This window comes from Podarcis vaucheri (genome assembly GCF_965113315.1).
Source record: "Podarcis vaucheri genome assembly, chromosome: 16".
In the NCBI taxonomy this organism is placed as follows: domain Eukaryota; kingdom Metazoa; phylum Chordata; class Lepidosauria; order Squamata; family Lacertidae; genus Podarcis; species Podarcis vaucheri.
In genome coordinates, this window is record NC_138754.1 from 15,695,970 (window position 1) to 15,716,414 (window position 20,445).

Genomic DNA, 20,445 nt, shown 5'->3' on the forward strand with positions numbered 1-20,445 from the left:
CTGGGACAAATCAGGAGATAATGGGTGTGGAGGACACTCTCCAAATCCCAGGAAGCAAGGTTGGGGTTTTTTCCTTACTATCTCAGGAGTCCCTTGGGTGCGTGTTTCTGTTCCCCCTCCCCACTGAGCCCTCCTTCCCCCCACCCACCACCTCTGCGCCCTGCAGTTGATGAAACCACTTGCATATTGGGGCTGACAGCCCAATCCATTTTAATGAGGCAAGGGGCTGGCTAACGAGGTCCAAGGAGTCTCTAACAAGGCTCTATTAAGCCAGTCCCCTGAAGCGTGCCAGAGAGGAAGGGGACAAGGGTCATTCTCCTCTTCTCTCCCCTCCCATAAACACTGATGCCCTGTATTTAAAGAAGTTGCTGTGATGGGTTCAGGGCCCTGTGGCTGGATAGTGAGTGTCCAGAATACTTTTTCTTGGTTACACCAGGGGGTCATCTGAAGTGCCTCTGAGCACGTGCAGGGTGACAATGCTGTACTGATGAGCCAGAGAGCCAGAAAGCTGCACTGACCCTGCCCATCTCTGGCATACACACACCCCTCTGGTCAAAGGCCTTGTCCCAGTTTCAGGACATCATTCTATCCACGAAAAAGGCACTTGAGGAGCGCTTGGGGTGGGGAGGGCCAGAGGGCCACATCTGCCCCATGGAACTGAATCAGGATGCAAATACAGGAATGATTGCTGTATTTGAAACAGAAAGATGAATACATATCATCACAATGGGGCAGACAACGGCCAGGTGAGCTGTGTGCCTGGCCCCGCTGCACAGGTGGTGCTCACAGTTGATAGGCATTCACGCTCCCCCCCATAAGGTTATTTCTCTTTAAACCAGACTTGGGCCAAGCGAGGACTGCCCTTCCTAAAGCAGGGCACCTGGGCACCCTGATATTAGAAGAGCCATTTCTTTCCAAACCTGGCACCGGAGTCCAGCAACACACACACACACACACACACTTCTTCCTTCTTCCTGCTTCCGCCCGTTTGCTAAGCTCCTGGCTGTCGCAACATGAAGGCCAGTCTTATTATAAATCAGAAGGGAGGCCATAAATAGCCTGGGCTGGTAGATTTACACAGCGAGCTGAGAAATACGGCCCAACGCTGCAAGAAACCCTGTTCACAAGTTAAGGCAGACTATTTGCAGACCGCCTGCTTGCAGCAGAAGCCTCTCCTCCTCCTTTCTTGGCTGACAGTCATCATCTTCCCAGCGTCCTTCCCTTCTCCAACGGCACCCCAGAGGTGGCTCATGTCTCCACCCTGGGCTTCTCCCACTAGGCTTCAGAATGTGAAAAGGAGGATTTAACTGGAGGCAGCGGTGCCCAGTATCTGCAACCTGTTTTCTGGCCTAGAACAGGACAAGGGTGTGTCTCTGGCCATGTGCAGAATGCATTCCCCCTCCCCGCAAACATGCCAGTGGCTGCAGCCGGTCCTGGCCAGCCTCTCTGAGTCTTGGGGGGGGGGGGACTCTCTGAGTCCCTCCAGTCTAGATGCCTCATTTGCTTCAAAGAACATCCCCGTCTCCTCCAGTCCCTGAACTGCTTCCCCAGCCCCTTGTGCCTGACCATCTCTCAAAGCCCAGCTAAAAAGCTTGATTCTGTCCAAGCAAAGTTGGGAAAGTTTGTTCTAAATAGGAACAAGGCTGTCAGTTGGGGGGTGGCTCTTGTTACTTGACCTGCAGCACCCAGCTTTGGCCAGTCCTCAGGGGGCAGCAGTGGCTGTGGTTTCCCTACACTCTCTCACACAGGCATGCCCACCCTCATCATCAAATGATTGACGTGGTGGCCTTGGGGGAAGGCAGCACAATTTGCATCCCCCCCGGACCCCGGGTTTGGGGAAGGGGGCTTTGAGCTCTCTATCGACCCCCTATGCTCTCAGTGTTGCTCTAGGTTTTTGGTTTGGGGGAGGGCATGTGAGGAGAAAAATTGGCTTGGAGGACCAGACCATCAGCCTCCCAGGCTGGGAGTTGACCACCCTTGTGGTAAATATTAAAGTGCATGGTCTTAGTTTTGTTCTGTTGCCACGTATTACATCTCTAGTCCACTTTTCCTCCCCTAGCAGCTCAAGGCAGCATACAGGGCTCTCTTTTTCCCTATTACATATTCACAACGACCCTGTGAGGTAGGGCAGGCAGAAAGACAAGGAGTGGCTTAGTAGGGACTTGAGCCATTTTATCCTCTCCATGGTCCTGCGAGGTAGGTAAGATGCAGAGAGAAAGTGCATGTGAGAATGACTGGCCAAAGGCCTCCCAGCACCCTTTGTGGTTGGCGATTTCAGGATGAGCTTCCCCACTTGCCAGGGTGGCCAAGCGCCCTGCTTTACAGAGGGCAGCCCTCTGTTTGAAGGACTGTCCAGTCCAAGTCTGGTTGAAAGACAATCCGGGGGGGGGGGCTTGAAATTGCCTGTGAGTACCAGGGTAGCAGCAAACTGAGCAGACAGGGGGCACCAAAGCCTCTCCTCCCGCACCTCTCTGGTGCAAGCTAAATATTTCTGCTGCTGCTGCATCTCCCTTCTTTGGGGACGATGTGCAAATGGCTACCTTAGTGCAAATGTGACTTCCTTTCTCACTCTCAGCCCACTCCCAGTCATAGAATGATAGGATTGTAGAGTTGGAAGGGACCCTGAGGATCATCTAGCCCAAATCCCTGCAACACAGGAGTATGCAGCGGTCCCATGTGGGGATCGAACCTGCAACCTTGGCGTTATCAGTACCACGCTCTAACCAAGTGAGCTATCCAGTTTGGAGGAGGAGGAGGAGGATTCAACACTTGGCTGAGGCGTATGAGAGAATGTGTTCTCCAAAGCCCTGATTAAAAAGGTTGATGGGAAGTGGAAGAGCGTGTGTGCGCGTGTTTGGTCTTGTGAGGTTGTGTGTCCAGGCCAATTAGGACATGGGGGGTGGCTTCTTCCTCCCATTAGTCAGATTGTTAATGGTCTTCTGATTAGAGAGGCCAGGCAGGGTTCTGGCCCCTCAGTAAAAGGGGGCACCCGAAGCGCACAACTTCAGCATCGGTGATGCGCCTGCCTTGTGCTTCAGAGCCATTAGCTGGGGCCGGAGCAGGAGCAGGTCCCTGCAGGGCGTCCGAGTGGGTAGAGACTGCTGTGAGCAGGGCGGCTGCAGCATGCAGGGGGCGGCTCCCATCTCTAGGGCGCATAATGGCCTCCCTCCTTTCCAAAGAGGCCTGGTGTCAGTGTGTGTGTGCGTGTGCATGCTCACACTGAGCCCCCCACCCTTTCTACCTAAACATGCACTGCACATCCCCTCCTCTTTGTTTACCGTCAACCTTTCCAGCCTGCCCTTGGCATTTGAAAATGGGGCTCTTTTCTCTGGCTCCTTTCTCATGAATCTATGGTGTTCTTGTGTGAAAAGCAAAGGGTGGCTTTTGCAGAAACCCATTCCCTTTTGAACAGAAACAGTGCACTGGAGACCTCCAGTGTCCTTGTCAGTCTGGAGGAATGACAAGTTGTGTGTGTGTGTGTGTGTGTGTGTGTGTGTGTGTGTGTAGCAGCCAGCCTAGCAGGGCTGGGCCAAAGGCAGGATCAAAGGCAAGCAACCTCAGGGTTCTTTGGGGTGCTCCCCCCCTTCCAGAACGTGCCTCTCAGCCCACTAGGCTCACCTTCCCCGCCCCGCCCCCGTGCAGCGCTGGGTGTGACTCACTTCAGGGGAAACCTTCTGACACCCCTTCAGCCTGAATAATCAAGGCAGGTTGGAAGGCTCTCTGCATAGCAATCACAGCCCACTTAATGAACCAGGCTTTTCTCTGATTCAGGGAGAGGTGGGTGCCAACGCAACCAGCACGAACAATGTGTTTGTGGTTTGTTTCTAAAGGGAGGGAGCCCCATAGATGAACCCTTTTATCTCATACAGGCACTCTGTACATGCTCAGAGGAACTCTCCTTTGTCAGGTTCCAGGGTTGAGCCTCAGTGTTACCAGATTGCACGACTGAGTTTTAATTTTATGGAGTGGGAATATAATTCAAGGATGGGGAACCTGTTGATGTCCAGCAACTACATTGAGGTGCTGAAGCCCTCTCAGTCTGGCTCTCAGGACTCCTCCAAGCCGGACACCCTGCTCTGCCCCATCCTCCAGTGCTTTTGCCTGCCTGCCTGGTGTCCTTGAACTGTGATAATGCAGCTTGCTTCCCTGGGTGGAGGAAGGACAGAGAGGGTGTGTGTGTGAAGAAACTTGATTTTTGCGTGGCTGGAATGGACAAAGCAAAGAGTCCCTTGCTCCACCCATTTTTGCTTCTGGTTCCACTTTACCATGTGCCCCCCAGAAGGTTGCCTATGAGAGAGTGTGGCCCTCAGATTGAAAAAGGTGTGGCTTGCAAGATGGAAGGTTCTCTAGATTTGGGGCACATGGATCTCGTTCTGCAAAGGGGCCTGGGGTTGGGGGAGTGTGTGTGCGCGCGCCTCTGCTTATGTGGGTGGGGGGAGGGGGCTGAGACTGTGGGTGGGAATCAGGCAGGACAGAGTAGTTGATTTGCAACCCCTGGTGCTAAAATTAAAGGAGAGATGACATGGCTTTTAAAAGCTGCAAATTAAAGTGTCTTGAGGCTGTTATTAAGGCCTTTGCCTGGCCTGGCAGATTCCAGCAGAAAAGCGGGCAGGGGGTGGGGTCTGAAAGCAAGCAAGGAAGCAGAGAGAATTGGGGGGGGGGGGTAAGAGGAAAAACATTTTGCAGGCAATATTAAAATCTGACATAAAATTAAAATCACGTTGGCATAATGAAATTGTGTACAGGAGCTGGGAGATGGAAAACAAAGCGAAATAGTAAAGGTGTCACCCTTAATTACGCTCACCTTCCTTGCATTCCTGTGTGTGTTGCGTCGACGATGCGGGTACAAGGGGAAGTCCAGCTCTGCCCTCCCCTTCACCCTCACTGCACAAGCCAGACAAGGACCACCCAGTCGTCAGCAAGGACACATTCTCAAAAGAAGCCGCATTGAAGGCTGAGCGGCCGGGATGAGGATGCTGCCCCCAGTTTGATTGCGTGTGGGTGCCATGGCAAAAGAAGGGTGACATTCCTGGAACCCAGCACCCAGTGGTGACAGATGCTTATGTGGAAAAGGCAGGGAGCCCAAACAGGTGGTGGGGCCAGAGCCAACTCCTTCTAGCTGCCCCACTTTGAACTCTACAAAGGTGGCATGGAGGAGGAAGGCAGTGCCACCCCCCTGAAGTGGCTCATAGAATTGTAGAGTTGGTAGAGACCATGTCCAACCTCCTGCAATGCAGGAATCTTTTTTGTCCAATGTGGGGCTCAAACCCACAACCCTGAGATTAAGAATCTCATACTCTACCAGGCAGGCAGAGGTTAGTGGGACAGTACCCCATCCGCCCCAATGGATCAACACCTACTGCAGGCGCCATCTAGTCTTTCTGCTGGGGGCACGTGGTGGGTGGGAGTCTGCGGAGGTCACGCGGCAAACATTTCAACAGAGCATAAGAGTCGCTGTGTTGGGTCAAGCCACAGATCCATCTACCCCAGCACTCTTACTGACAGGCGGTAGTCAAATGGGACCCATCTTGCTTGTGGTTTACGTTACAAGCAAGCCGGCTTAATCCTTGGGCCTGGCTCTCCAGGGTTTCAGGCAGGAAACCTTCTCCAGCACTTCTAGGAGATGCTGCCAGGGATTGTGGGTGGGATGAGGGCTTCTGCAAACCAAGCAGTTGCTGTGCCAGCAAGGGACATCCCTTCTCCTACTTGGGGAGACATTCACTGAGAACTTCCCCAATGGACTTTTTTTTAACCATTTGAGTTAGTAGTCCAAACCCACTTCAGGTCCCCAAGTCAAGTCACGTGCCACATGAAATACTTACTTATTTCTCCCCTAAACTGACCACCAAACCTGCTTAGCCAATTAACCCCAAGTTTTCGTGTTTGGAGAAAAAGAAAATATGCTGTCCATACTCCAGAAAACCTCTTGCGTCATTCCTCTCCCATTCAGTTGTGCTCAGTTACCTTAGGGGTGGTGCTCTTAGGTCATTTTGGACTCTGGACTTAGTGATCTTACGTGGGAAGGGGTTTTTTAAAGCGATGATGACTTTATTGATTCATTTATTTCAAAATGTGCCAAGCCAGCCTTGCTGCCTTTGGGGCCCCCTTCTGCTTGTTCTCTTGAGGGAGCCTTGGGCACCTCCTGCCCCAAACATCTACTGTGACGGTCCCACTGAGTTGGCCTAGTTTTTGGATCTTCTCCTGCTCTGTGATGCCCTCTTTGAGGCAAGATAACAAAACAACAACAAAAATCCCAGAAGGCTTTAGTCAGAGGCACACAGTTGCAGTGTAAGATAGCGTTTACGGCTGTTTTATTGCCACTGTTTTAACCAATATTTCCTCACTGTTGGATCTTCCTGGTGTTTATGTTTGCCACTTATCCTGTACTTTCTAGGCAATTGTCTGAGCCGTTTTGCCTTTGCCCTGATGTTCTTTCACCTGCAGAACTGGTTCCAAAAGGGAAAATGTAGGCCACAAGCCTTGACATCTGGGAGAGTCTAAGGAAGGGGCTCGTCCACACTTCCATTCACCCCACTGCTTTCCCCCAGCAAAACCCACTTTTTAGGACTGAATTGGACCAAATGGCAATCTGCAGAAAACCCGATTGCCATTTGTTACGATTCAGCATTAAACCGCGGGTTTTTCTGGGGGAAAGCAGTGGGGCAAACGGGAGGGGGGAAGGAGCCCCCTCTGGATGTCAAAGCCTCTGGTCTACATTTTCCCTCCTGCAACAAGTTCCGTGGGTGAAAGAGCTTTGATTCTAGTTCTCAGTTAGTTTGGATAGATAGCAATTTGTATGTACACTTGCAGAAAAAAGTGACTCGTGTGTCTTCTTTACATTTTCACTGTGCTCACCTTCTGGATGACACAGCCACTGCTCCTGTTTTACAGGTGGGGAACTGAGGTTTGAAGGTAACACAGCAAGCCCAGATCCAAGCTCAGTACTCAATTCATGGAGCCACACGGCAGGTGTGTGTGTCCGCCCCCTGCCTCCTCTTGCCCCAGCAGAACGCAGGGCTCAAGATGGGCACCGGAGGGGGCTGTGATAACATCTGGCAGGAAGCAGCTGGTACCCGCTGAATGGCTTTGGCTGCTCGCTTTATATGCTGGCCACATGCAGGGAGAAAGCAAGAGGGGAGGGGGCTTTGCAGATTTTGTGGGGGGGAGGGGGAGAGCAGCTTTACCCCCTACCAGCTCCTTCAGACAATGACAGATACCAGTAGTTATGACTCCTTCTGTATCCCCTTGTGTGTCCCTCCCCCGATCTCCACTGGACCCTTCGGGTGTCCCTCCTCCCTCGACAGCGGCCTGCTCTCAGCTCTGCCTGGCACTCTGCACAGTCTGTGGGTGAGGTGTTGCTCTCACCCTCCTTCTGTGTGGCACAGGAGTGCGGCTGGTGCAGTGAGTCTCCTTGCGGAGGTGCTGGTGTGAAAGTCGCTTTGCAGGTCCCCGCTGACAAAATTGCGGGTGCTGCCTTTGGAGGCGGCGGCAGTAAGGTGCACACATGGCACCTGGACACGGTTTGCAATCTTGGTGCATCCAAGGCCAAAGACATGGTAGGAAGGGACCCCCTAGGGTGGCGGCAGCAGCAGCAGTATCGTTCTTCCCGCTTTCAATCCTGCATGAGCGAGCGAGTCCCCAAAACTAACTGACTAGTCCTCATTGGGGGGCCAACCCATGATGCTTGTCTGCCCGAGTGGCACACGGGCCAATGGCCGATTTGCACAATGCGGTTGGGGCGGGGAAGGGAAAAAAAAAGCACCTGCCCATGCGCGGAGTGACATGGCGAGAACCAGCCTCCGTGCAGGTTTCCCTGGAGACAGAATTCTGGCAGCTGGGCAACCCCAGTCTTGGCAGGGCCCCGCAGCCAGCCCCAGACTCTGGGCAAGGGCAGCGTGGTGCCCACACTTGGATGCTCACAAACACACACACGCCCCATCACCGCTGCCACCCGCCTGCCAGCTCCGTCTCTCTATTATCTTCCCACGCCAGGCCAGAGAAATGTCAGGCGCAGGGATGGGACACGGAAGGGGGGGCACTGGGGTTGGAGATTAGGAACCCATTAGGGGATATTAGAATTTCATTAAGCACTGGGTTTTCTTGGCTGATATGGGCGTCTGGGGGAGGGGGGGCACTGGCTTGAGGGCTCCTCGTCCTGGTTTGTATTCTAATGAAATGTCACTTCATGTAGCTGCTTCTTCGCCCCCCCCCCCCAATAAACGGATGCAGCCACATCCATAGAAAGCTTTCACGAGCCTAATAAACTGGAAAGATTTGTTTGAGTGGCAAAGGAGTCGGAGGAAGGCAGCTTTGCCATAGCCAGGGAAGGGCACTCCTGGCATCATCACCACCTCCTGCCCTCCTGGGTATGTTGGCCCCCACTCCCCTCTCAAAGCTGGGGCGCGGGCAGGGCTTAATCTATGGAATGAAGTTTCTAGGGCAAAAGTCATGCCCCATGACCTGGAGAGAAGATAACCCAGATTTGAGAGGCAGTTCCGCACCTTAGTGGCAGCAAAGGAAAGGCACTCTGCATATGCTCAAGAAAACTCTGTCATGTGTCGATAATTTGCGTGCGCTGGATGTTAAGTCTTGACACTAAAAAACCAAAAACTTAGGTTCTAAACATGAACAAAGTAAAGCCCCTCCTCTTCCGCCTGTAGTTATATTTTGGTGGTGAGGGGAAAGAACTCTGCACATGTTCCAGAGCACTGTCAGTGCTTCATATCTTGAACACAGCACTGATAGGGAGGCAACCCAGATGCCCTGCCTGCTAGCCAAGGCGCCTCTTCCATCTCTTAGTGGCAGAACAGTGCAGTGGGGAGTGGGTGGGGGCTGACATCTGACGCCCACCTCCTGGCCCTGGTTCCATTGCCAGGGTGGCGCCTGTCCTTTCCATTCCCACCACTCCTGTTCCATTTTTTTATATATATATATATATATATATATATATATATATATATATATATATATATATATATGTTTTCACAGTATTACATAATGAAAAAGAAAAAAGAAAAAATAAACAGTTAAAAATAATTCCATTTTACATCACTTATCTTTCATTTACTTGTTTCCCGGACCTCCTCATACCTCCCTTTTTTGTATTCCAGTTCAATTTATTAGTTCAGCAATTCCTTTCCCTCCTTATTATCCTGATCTTTAATCTTAATATATTATAACATTAAATTTTTACCTATTAAAAATCCATTTTTTCCATATTCTTTTAAACCATTACAGCTAGAAACCACTTAACTTCAATCCAACATCATTCTAACATTCCTTAATTTTGCAATATTTCTGTAAATAGTCTTTAAATTTCCTCCAATCTTCTTCCACCGACTCTTCTCCCTGGTCTCGGATTCTGCCAGTCATTTCCGCCAATTCCACCACTCCTGTTCCAGAGCTCCCCCCTGCTGTCTCAGGCAGAGCCTTCTGGAATCACAGCAAAAATGAGATGGTGAGAGAGAGTCTCTTCTGAAAGGGCTCCTTGGATTCTGCTGTGGGCCTGCTTTGCCCTTTCCAGACCTGAGGCTGGGGTGCAAGTTGGAGGTTCCCCACCCTCACCTTGTTAATTGCACTGGGCCATAGGTTGTTTTAGACCTGCTTGGATGGCCTGCCCTCCACCCATTCCTCAGTGCTGTGGGGAGGGTTGTCTGTCTAGAGGCACACTTCACATGCTCAGAATGCCTCTTATATTATTTATGCTTGATCCAGGGCCAAGTCCTTTTGTAGTTCAAACTGAGCCTGGAGGCGGGGGGTGAGTGTTGAATCACAATAAGGGGCTGGACGTCTTTGTCTGTTTTATCCAAAGGGCAGCCCCTGGCATCTAAACCTTCTCCGTCTCTGCAGAAGGGCTCTAGCTGTGGGTCAGGCTGGTGGGGTGGGGGCAGGAGGCCTGAGTGCCCCAGTTAGTGGGTCTGTGAAGAGGCTGGATGGGGTTGGGGGCAGGTGGGTTCTCAGCCGGGGTTGTTAACTGTTAGAAGCCACCACTGCCGTGCCACGCATCAGATGTTAGTGGCTAATCGCTTGCTGATCTCCATATGGTGAGAAGCTTTGCTTGCTGATCTCTGCTGTTCAACTGTTCAAGGAACGGGAGAGGCTGAGTGTTTTGGTCGTTTCAACCCCCCCCCCCGCCCCCCTGCTAGTTGACAACTCTGTTCTTCTAATTTCAGCTCAGCATTAAAAAAAACCAAAACCCTTTCACCCCCTTCTGTTGTAGTTGCCTTCCTCATCCTCTTCCACAACAGCCCAGCAGAGGTTTTGAGATGTAGCCTCTTCTCCCTGCTCAGCCATTTCCCCCAAAGAACTCTGCCCAAACACTTCCCATCACCTTTTTCAACGCCCGCCGCAACTTCTTCCACCTTGTCCTCATATACTGCTGAACACATTTCAGAGAGATCTAGATCAACTATGGGAGATGGCAGATGTCTGAATTATCTTTTCTTTTTCTTTTATGCATGGAGGGGGTGGAGTAGAAGAGCCATAGCTTATGGGTGAAGCACCCAGGTTCAGTCTGCACTGGAATCTCCAGGTAGGACTGGGAATATCCCCTATCTGAAACCCTGGAGAGCTGCTGCCCGTCAGTGTAGTCAATATTGAGCTAGATGGAACATCGTTCTGAGACTCTGCATAAGGCAGATTCTGACTCTCAGTTGTTCAACAAAAACACCCCACAAAAATCAGGCTGCTGAAGCAAAACTGGGTGGTACGTTTCCGAGCACAATTCAAAGTGTTGGTGCTGACCTTTAAAGCCCTAAACGGCCCCGGTCCAGTATACCTGAAGGAGCGTCTCCACCCCCATCATTCTGCCCGGACGCTGAGGTCCAGCGCTGAGGGCCTTCTGGCGGTTCCCTCATTGCGAGAAGCAAAGCTACAGGGAACCAGGCAGAGGGCCTTCTCTGTAGTGGCACCCGCCCTGTGGAACGCCCTTCCAGCAGATGTCAAAGCGATAAACAACTACCTGACATTCAGGAGACATCTTAAGGCAGCCCTGTTCAGGGAAGTTTTTAGGGAAGTTTTTAACGTGTGATATTTTATTGTATTTTTGGTTTTTATGGAAGCCGCCCAGAGTGGCTGGGGAGGCCCAGCCAGATGGGCGGGGTATAAATAATAAATTATTATTATTATTATTATTATGGTAGTGATTAGGAATGGGTTTTTGTGTTGAAGCATTGTGAACTCAGTTGTGGTGCTGAGAAGAAATGCTTAGTTGAACTGTGCCCAGCCGAACCATGTGGAATTTTAAGTATTCCCATTCCCAAGACATTATTTCACACCTGGCTACTTTTGGTGGATCTGGGGGTTCTATTAAAAAAAACAAAGAAGACACCCTGCCCAAGCCTGAAAGTGACCTGCCTCTGAGCTCTTTGAGCAGCTGTGGGTAAAAACAAACCCAGTCACAGGCAGGCAATGCAGGGAGGAGGAGCTACTTTGTCAGGGAGTAACTCACACTCCATAGGGACGCGGGTGGCACTGTGGGTTAAACCACAGGGCCTAGGGCTTGCCAATCAGAAGATCAGAGGTTTGAATCCCCGCGACGGGGTGAGCTACCGTTGCTCGGTCCCTGCTCCTGCCAACCTAGCATTTCGAAAGCACGTCAAAGTGCAAGTAGATAAATAGGTGCCGCTCCAGCAGTAAAGTAAACGGCGTTTCCGTGCGCTGCTCTGGTTCGCCAGAAGTGGCTTAGTCATGTTGGCCACATGACTCGGAAGCTGTACGCCGGCTCCCTCGGCCAATAAAGCGAGATGAGCACCGCAACCCCAGAGTCATCCACGACTGGACCTAATGGTCAGGGGTCCCTTTACCTTTTACCTTTTAACTCTCACACCTGTGTTTTTGTGCTCCTACAAACAGCAGCTCCTGCATTCACACTGGCCTATTAGAATAGAAGAATATTAGAAGAAGTGACCGGAGGCTGGTCCAGGCCAAAGGGGCCCATCTAGCCCATCATCCTGTTCTTGCAGTGGCCGACCAGATGCCCACTATGGGAAACCTACAAACAGGACCTGGGCGCAAGCACATTCTCCCTTCCTGCAGTTTCCAGCAACTGGCATTTGGAAGCATTCCTGCCTCTGACCACAGGGGCAGAGTGTATTCTCCATGGTCCATGGAGACAGAACAAATTGCTAGGAGACCCCTATTCCCCTCACAGGGCTACAATTCCCAGAATTCCTTGAGAAGAGGAATGCATTTGTAAACCACTCTGGAAGGGGAGCAGGGGTCTCCTAGCAATTCTCAGCACCCGTAACAATCTACATTTCCTAGGAACCTTTAAGGGAAGCCATGACTGTTTAAAGTGGTATTATACCTCTTTAAGTGTAGTTTGAGGACAGGGGCCTTAGCCTTTCACATGTGCAGAGTATTTTGAAGGTTTTGCAACCACACCAAGAGAGAAAAGGTGTTCCTACCCAGTTTTGCAGACAGTAGAACTGAAGCCAGGAGACAGTGAGTGACTTGTTCAGGAAGCCTCATCAAGGGCAGTTGTAACATATTCCTAAACTAGTAGAGATCCATCCCTACCCCCACATACACAAAGAGAGATTTGGGGGAGGGAGGTGGAAAAGGGAGGAAAGCAACCTAAACTGTTCAAATGAAGGAGAGATGGGCAAGAAGCACTCAGGGATTTGCATGAAGGGGTTGGAGGTCAGCTCATATGGGTCCTCCTCCATGTGCCCAGGAGCACAACCTTTCCACACTGATCAGTAACCTGGAATATAAGAAGCCGCTTCAAACTAGCTCAAACTCTTTGTTCATCTGTGCAGGAGGAGAGACATCCAATGGCTCAGGGGGGTAGTTTGTATGAGTGCTAAGGAGGGAAAGAAGGGAGTGGGGAAAGAAAAGGGGACAAACTGTCCACCACTGGCCTGTGGTCCCCAACAAAATGTGGCAGGAATAAAAAAATGGTTTTGTGCTGCAGTCTAGACCAGCATTGCCTGCTTTGGCTGACATCTGTTCTCCAGGCAGGGTCTCAGGCAGAGAAAGGTCTTTTCTATCATCTGTTTGGGGTTTTTTAAAAAATATATTGGTGGAGGTACCAGGGATTGAACCTGAAACCTGACTGCAATACCTATGCTCAGAACTATGGCACACACACCCTCCCCAGGAGATCCACCCACGGGCCAGGGTTCACAAAAGGGGATGTGTTAGCCGCCCGCCCCCCCCGCCCCCCGCCACACACACCTGCCCAGAGATCTTTGGCAGAAAAGAGGCCTGTGCCAAAATTAGTCCTTTTTGCCATTGCCGCCTGAGCTTTGGCTGCTGCTAGGAGGTGGTTTTCTCCTTTTAGCTGGTTTCCACTTTAGCTCCTTCCTCGCCCCCACACAGACACCCACCCAGTCTGTCATTCCATCCGTCTCCCACCCGCTTGTATTTATAGCTCACAAACAGGTTGCAATCCAGGCTTTGGTGCTGCATCTTCCAAACATTGCATGGTACTGGGAGGGTGAGTGTGTGCTTGGGAGAGAGGAAGGCATCAGGGAGAGATAGGAAAGAGCCCCCGCCCCCGCCTTCCCCCTTCCAAATCCTGATTCACTCCCCAAACTGCCAAGAACCAAGGGATCCTGACTTGGGCTCTTAGTTCTCCGAAGGAAGAAATGAAGGAGGTGCTTAAGCTGAAAGGCTTTTGCTGCCAGGTCTGAAAAGCTTGACCTCTGATCCCCAAGTTCTGGAGAGCAAGCTCTGCCTAGCAGCAATGAGAGGTTTTGCATGTGCTCAGAGACATACAGGACTTGCTCAGCATCCTGGCATGTAGGGCAGGATGGGAAATGGTGCTTTATGGCCACGACCCTCATACGGAGACCCTCTCTCCCTTTGGCTCCCTTCCCTGCACACTTGTGCCAATGACATCATACTGTATGAGCTCATGGAGGGAGATTTACAGCCCCAAGGGAAAGTGAGCTCAGAGGCAGATCCATTAGGGAGAATGTCCATCCCAGAACTGCCAGGCATCCCTTTCTCCAGCCGCCCTCCACTCCTGGATTTTGCTGAATGGAGAGGGGGCAGAAATCCCAAGGCTAGGCTGTGAAAAGAGACCAGGGTTGCTCCTGGGAAGGCTCCACAGGTGGCTGTGAGCAGGGGAAACGGCTGCCCCTACCTGCCACTCCCTGGGAAATCCAAGACCACTTCATCTGAACTGCAGGTCCTTTGCAGAAGAGCAAGCAAAAGAGCCTCTTTTGTGCAGATCTGTTTGGGTTGGTACAGTGGCCAGTCACAGCAATGGCTTTGCTCCCAGGACCCGAGCAGATCCACCAAGCTGTGACTGCTGCTCCATGAGGCTTTCCCAAGCCTCTCCCCGTGCCTACAGAAGCAAACAGAGGCAAGAGCACACCAGTAATTTTTCAGATTCAGTCCTACTGCATCACTGTCCTCAGAGGCTGGCCCTTTGAGGTGGGGCAGAGGTGTCTCGGTAGATACAGCCTGCCAATTGCAACTTCCAGCCTCCCCACACCCAGTTGTGCCAGCCCCGGGTTGTGGGGTGAATCCTCTGTATTCATGCAAGGCCTGGCAGGTGTGCATGAGAGACATAACAGCAAGACAAGCATTGCCCCTCCTGAGCTCAGAGGTGCAATGGTTTTGCTGTTTAGTGGTGGCTCAAAGTGGCTTCAGGTACATCATTTCTGGTGCAAAAATCAAATCAGTGCCAGAATAGAATGGTGGTGGTGCTATATGACAGGCCTTCCCTACAGAGGCCTTGTTAGATAGTCAAAAGATTCAACGCATTGGGCCCATAGGCTAAAATTTGCTTATGCTAATTTATATATAGATGCAAATGTAGAATGTAAAGGTCACAGTAGGCACACCAACTCATTCCCCATCCAAATATCCACAGATGAATTTTTCAGTTACTTTGCACACACACACACACCTCCGAATCACTCCAAAATCAGTTCCTCTTTTATTTGTTTACTCCCCCTTTCCTGTTAATTTCCAAAGAGGTTCTGCTCCAGATCCATTCATCTCTCTTTCAATTACCCCAGTCATGAACCCAACCCCAAATCATCTCTAAAGGAAGTAATAGAATTGTAGAGTTGGAAGGGACCCCAAGGGCCATCTAATACAACCCCCTTCAATGCAAGAATCTTAACTAAAGCATCCATGACAGATGGACATCCAACCTCTCCTTAAAAACCTCCAGTGAAGGAGAGTCCACCACCTCCCGAGGGAGTCTGTTCCACTGTTGAAGAGCTCCTACTATCAGAAAGTTCATCCTGATGTTGAGTCAGAATCTCCTTTCTTGTAACTTGAAGCCATTGGATCAAGCCCTACCCTCCAGAGCAGGAGAAAGGAAACTTGCTCCCTCTTCCATGTGACAATCCTTTAGATATTTGAAGATGGCTGTCATATCTCCTCTCAGTCTCCTTTTTCCCAGGCCAAACATACCCAGCTCCCTCAACTGTTCCTCATAAGGCTTGCTTTCCAGACCCTTGATCATCTTGGCCCTCCTCTGCACACATTCCAACTAGTCAATATCTTTCTTAAATGGTTGCACCCAGAACTGGACACAGTATTCCAGGTATGGTCTGACCAAGGCAGAATAGAATGGTTCTGTTACTTCCCATAGTGGTACTCTTACTTCCTCTTAAATTTATTTCCCCATATTTATCCTCCCCCCCCCCCAGTTCCCAAAAGTTCATTGACCAGAAACAGTTGAGGCAATTAGAAGAAGTTCTAGGGGGTCATTCCTAGAAATTACACTTCTTCCTTCCCTTTTCTTGTTCCCTGACCCTGCTCTTTCCCTGCTCCATCTTTTTCATCCCAACCCTAGATTTCCTCTCCTCTGTGTAGACTTTCTATTCTCTGCATGCCAGGAGATGCTGGAACTTTCTCCCTAATGTGGGCAGGGCTGAATATGAACTAAGGCATAGCCCAATTTGTGTGTGGGGCTGAAATGTGTTTTTAAAATGCCTCTGGGCATTTGCAAAATGTCTTTTCTTCATCACAGAGTGACCCCACAGGTTCAGAAGCAGGTAGAGGCAATTTTCCAGGCAGGCAGGATTGAAGTTAAGAACAGCAGTTTATGTGGGTGGGAGCTCGGATTCTTCCCTGGCCTCATCCGAGATGTGTATTCCAACCCTATATAGCACAAGGGCTCTGCTAGCAACAATTGTTGTTAGTCATTTATTGCTTACCAACCCTTTACCACCAGATCACATACCAGGGTACAGCAGTTTAAAACAATAAAATTGAGTAAGTACCAAAATACCGTATTGTTCCATGTATAAGACGCCCCCCATGTATGCCCCCTACTTTTGGGGACCCCAAATTTAGAAAGTTGGCATATGCACTATCCATGTATAAGACGCCCCCAGATTTTTAACCTTAGTTTAAAGTAAAAAAAAAAAACCTAGTATTATACACGGAAATATATGGTATATCCATTTCAAGGGCCTGGGTTAAGAGGTTTATCTTTAGTCCACAACAAAAACTACACAATGAAGGAATTTCACAACCTGGTGCCCAGAGTATGTCCTTGCAAAGGCTGCCACCTGGCAAACTTCAGAGGGTGGTGGAGTTCTCAAGAAACCCCCTTTTGCTAATCTTGCACCTGAGAGAGTCTGTAAGGAAGGAGCCTGGGCTCTCAATGCATGTTGCTCAGAATCCCAGGAAGAGTCAGTGCTGCTCGGGCGCTCAGGACCTGCCTAGAAGGCTGACTTAGAAGGGTTGGAAGGGACCCTGAGCATCATCCAGCCCAACCCTCTGCAATGCAGGAATATGGAGCTGTCCATTATAGGGATCAAACCTGCAACCTTGGCGTTATCAGCACCATGCTCTAGCGAACTGAGCTATCCAGCTTGCTGGCTTCCAGTAATGGGCACTTGGCTGAGGCAGACTACTGTGAGAACAAGATGCTGAAGTTTGCCAGGGTCTTGGCAACTATCGTGCGTCCCCCCCCCCCAAGTGCTAGGCAGGAACAAAACCAGGTTAATAAGGACCCTGCTAGGCCACCTTAGGTGACCATACTTGACAGGTCAGAGGTAGTGAAAGCCAGGTGTGGAGTGTGTAGACAGACTAAGCCACCCATAGGGATGCAAGTGTTGCTCTGGTTAGCAAGGATTACTGTCAGTCAGCTCACCCCTGCCCAGCCCTTTCTTTAGGGTGCACCCCTGCTGGAATCATAGGCAGAGTGCCCTTTCCCAAACACAAGAGCTACATGAGCATGTGCAGAGTGGTTTCTTCCTCCCCACGCCTGAGACCAAGGAAGCTGGGCTTCTCCACCAGGCCACCAGCTTCCATGCAGGTTTTGGTCAGGAGGGGCATTCGTTCTTCTGCGCCTCGGACCAATTATACCGCCTCCCGCTCCTTTCCGGGTCTCCCAAGCTTCCCCTCCGGCTGGCTTGGAAACGGAGACGATTCCCGGACACATTTGGCAGCCGGGCACGCGAGTTTCTAAGCCTGCGATGGCCTGGCGGGGCGTGGGGGCTCTAGCAGGGTAGCCTCCCCCCCCACCGCACAGAGTGTGTGGGGACAGCTCTGGGCTGCAAAGAAGCGGGGTGGATTGGCTGGGGTCTCGCGTGCGTGGTTCAGCTTAGCATTTCCCCACTCGGGAGTCCCCCTCCACCCTCTTATACCATTTAAAGGACCATCTGGGCTAAATTATTCGCGGAAGGGTCGCCTCTTTCGACCACCGGCAGGGAAGAGGTTAATAGCGCTACTGCCGGTGCGAACCTTCCGATCCATCCTCGCTGCGCGTCCTGCGCGCTATCCTTTGCTGGAGCGCTTCGACTCGGTGGGGCGAGGAGGTCGGGCGCCTCCAAAGGTGGCCGCCGACAGGGTGGGGAGCGGTGGAAGGAAGAACTCGTGTTGCTGTTTTTGTGCGGGTTTGGCGGCGGGGGGGGGGCGCCGCCGCCCCTGCCTGCAGGGGGAGGGAGCAGCTAGCCGACGATCTTTTCCTTTCTCTCTCTCTCTCTCTCTCCCCCCCCCGTCCTTTATATCTTGGGGGGGGGGGCGCCGGTGCCGAAATATGCACGCCGAGAGGAGGGAGGGGGCGCGCGCGCATTTGTTTCCCTTTCGGGGCGGGGGCTCCCTGGCCGGCGATTGGGCGCTTCCTCCGCCCCTCCCTCCCTCCTTCTCCCTCCCTCCCCCCTCCCAGCCTTCCCTCCGCTCTGCAGCAGAGACGCGCCGCGGAGCCGAGGAACGGGGGCTTGGGGGGCTTGGTGTTTTTTGGAGCCAGGGAAGGGACGGATCGCATCGCTTCGGTTGAGGCGCCGCTCGGAGACCCCCCCGCAAGGATTACAGCCCTCCCGCCCCGGATTGCTGGGTTTTGCCGCTGCCGCCTGCCTAGCCGCCCCCCCTCCTTCCTGGGTTCATTTTTCCTCGCTTCCCCCCCCCCGCGCCACGATGCCCGCCCCCGACCCGTAGCCCCGCTTTCCCTGCTGCCTGTTCCCCCCACCCTCTTTCTTTTCCCTCCCCCCGGTAAATCTCTCGCCCCCTCCCCCGCCCTGGATGGTGCCTCTTTTCCCGCCAGCGGCGCCTCCTCCTCCTTCTTTTCCTCCCGGGGGGGCCCCCGGCCCTTCGCTGCCCCCGCCGGGATGCCGCCGCTGCACCTCCTGATGGCTGCCGGGCCGGGGGGGCGGCCGTGAGCAGGGGAGGAGGGGGCGTCCCGCCCCGTCGAGGGAGCCCAGCCCGGCCTTCTTCGTCTCCCCGCTGGAATTGCTCGCCGCCGACAGCCGGAGCTGCCTGGAGCCGCCCTCGCCCCCGTTGTGGGAGCGCGGAGTTTCCCTTCGCCGACTTGGGGGGTTGATCCCCCCCCGCCACACGCCCCGCGGAATTTCCTTGTGCTGTTTGCCCCCCGCCCGGATCCCGACCCCTCCCTGCCTCCCGCTCTGTCGTCGGGGCGGGCGGGGACCGTCGGCGGGGTGGCATGGACGCCGCTCCCGCTGCTGCCGCCGCCGCCGCACCGAGGATTTAAGCGGAGCGCCCTAGTCGGGGCGGCGGCGGTGGTGGGCCGGATGGCGCCCCCCGGGCCGCGGAGGGGCTCCGACGTGGTGGCGTCCGGCGCCGCGCTGCTGCTGGTGCTGGCGGCCGTGGCCGGGCCCGCGGGGGCGGCGCGCGTCTCCTCCAGCCTGAGCACCACGCACCACGTGCACCACTTCCACAACAAGCACGGCACCGTGCCCATCGCCATCAACCGCACGCCCTTCCTCACCCGCGGCGGGCACGGTAAGTCCCCGGGGGAAGCGGGGGGAGGTTCGCTCGCAGCCTAGGTGCTGCCATGTTGAGGCAGGGGGAGATGGGGCGGCCGGTGGCCACCCGGGGAGCCGCCCCCGGGGGCCCTTTCCGCACGCGCGATCTTGGGCCCATTTGCTTTCCAGACGGGGCGGGCGATCAGTGGCCAAAGGCTTGTTCCATCCCTCCCTCGCCGCGATGGTGGCCAAGCGCCTCGCCCTCTCACCGGGGCTCTGCTTCTCATTCCGTCGGGGAAAGGCGATTCAAGCCCGAGGATTGGGACCCAGGAGGCCTCCGATCCCCAGCAATCTGGCAGCCAGCTCCAAGTGGGCTGAGTGGGTTGAAGGGCCACGAAGGGGCCCTTTTCTGCTGGGACAGGGCGTGGGGATTATTGGAGCAGAAGCCTTCTCTCTCCCGGGGCTCGGGCTAAGGCTTTGCTTCCTTCTGGCCTCCTTGCTGGGGGAGGGAGGGGGTGCACAACTCTGCTCACCTGGTGGCTGGACTTGATTTGTATCCAGGCACAACCCAGAACCTCCCTTCAAAGATCAGCCCCAGATAGTGCAGGTGAAATATGACAGCCCAGGCAGATGCCGGCTGGCAGGAAGAGGTAGTTCAGAGGCATGTGCTGAGTGCTTTCCCCTTTGACTTGAGCTGTTTGCCCAGCTTGGACTCTTTCCCCATCCCTTTTTTGCATCTGAGGTCTGGAGTAAGGTTTCCAAGCAAGCGTGAACTCCCTCACTTCTCTCTCTCTGTATACAATATATATATATTTATTTATCTATTTAAAAATGTGTATGTTGAAGGGAAGGATGTATCTGTGCTTGGCTTCATCTCTCCCTACCTGGGCTGAAGTAGGTAACACTCCCCTCCCTCCCTGGCATTATGTAATAGCCAGGCCGCCACAGCAACCTGATTGGTGCTCAGTTGCTCCCCTCACAACACATACACAAAGACAAGATGGGGGGGAGGTTGCCCCCCCTTTAGTGTTGACTCACCTGGGTCAGCTTCTCTTAATCTCTTTTGTGGGTTGGTTCCAGTTTATAACCCATCCCTCCTCAGCTCTGGTGTGAACATCAAGGGCCTCCTTGTAGGGGCAGGGGTGGATTCTGTGTTTAAAGGGTGGCAAAGGAAGCCTGGGGCTGAATTTCTGTGGGGAGGCAAATGGGGTGGCTGGCGAACTGGATGCTGGTACTCTGTGGGTATTTGGCCTTAAGTGCTCTGCGTATGCATGGGAGGGGAGAGGTTCAGTCACCTGTGGGGGCCCCCAGATGCCCCCTTGGG

The 20,445-nt window shown here is 52.9% G+C and overlaps 1 protein-coding gene across 35 annotated transcripts in view; it reads left to right on the forward strand.

Moving 5' to 3' along the window:
- The window catches only part of NRXN2 (neurexin 2), a 338,128-nt gene that overhangs the window by 198,480 nt on the left and 119,203 nt on the right, over window positions 1-20,445 (forward strand). The window contains exon 1 of one of the 35 annotated variants that reach the window (XM_082204242.1): window positions 18,379-19,158. The exons of 32 other annotated variants lie outside the window; for them this stretch is intronic. In XM_082204242.1, coding sequence (XP_082060368.1) covers window positions 18,948-19,158 — 211 coding nt within the window. In that variant the 5' untranslated portion in view covers window positions 18,379-18,947. Of the gene's footprint in view, window positions 1-18,378; window positions 19,159-20,445 lie in introns of those variants that run through there. 2 more of the 35 variants (XM_082204243.1, XM_082204241.1) reach the window with 2 other exon arrangements.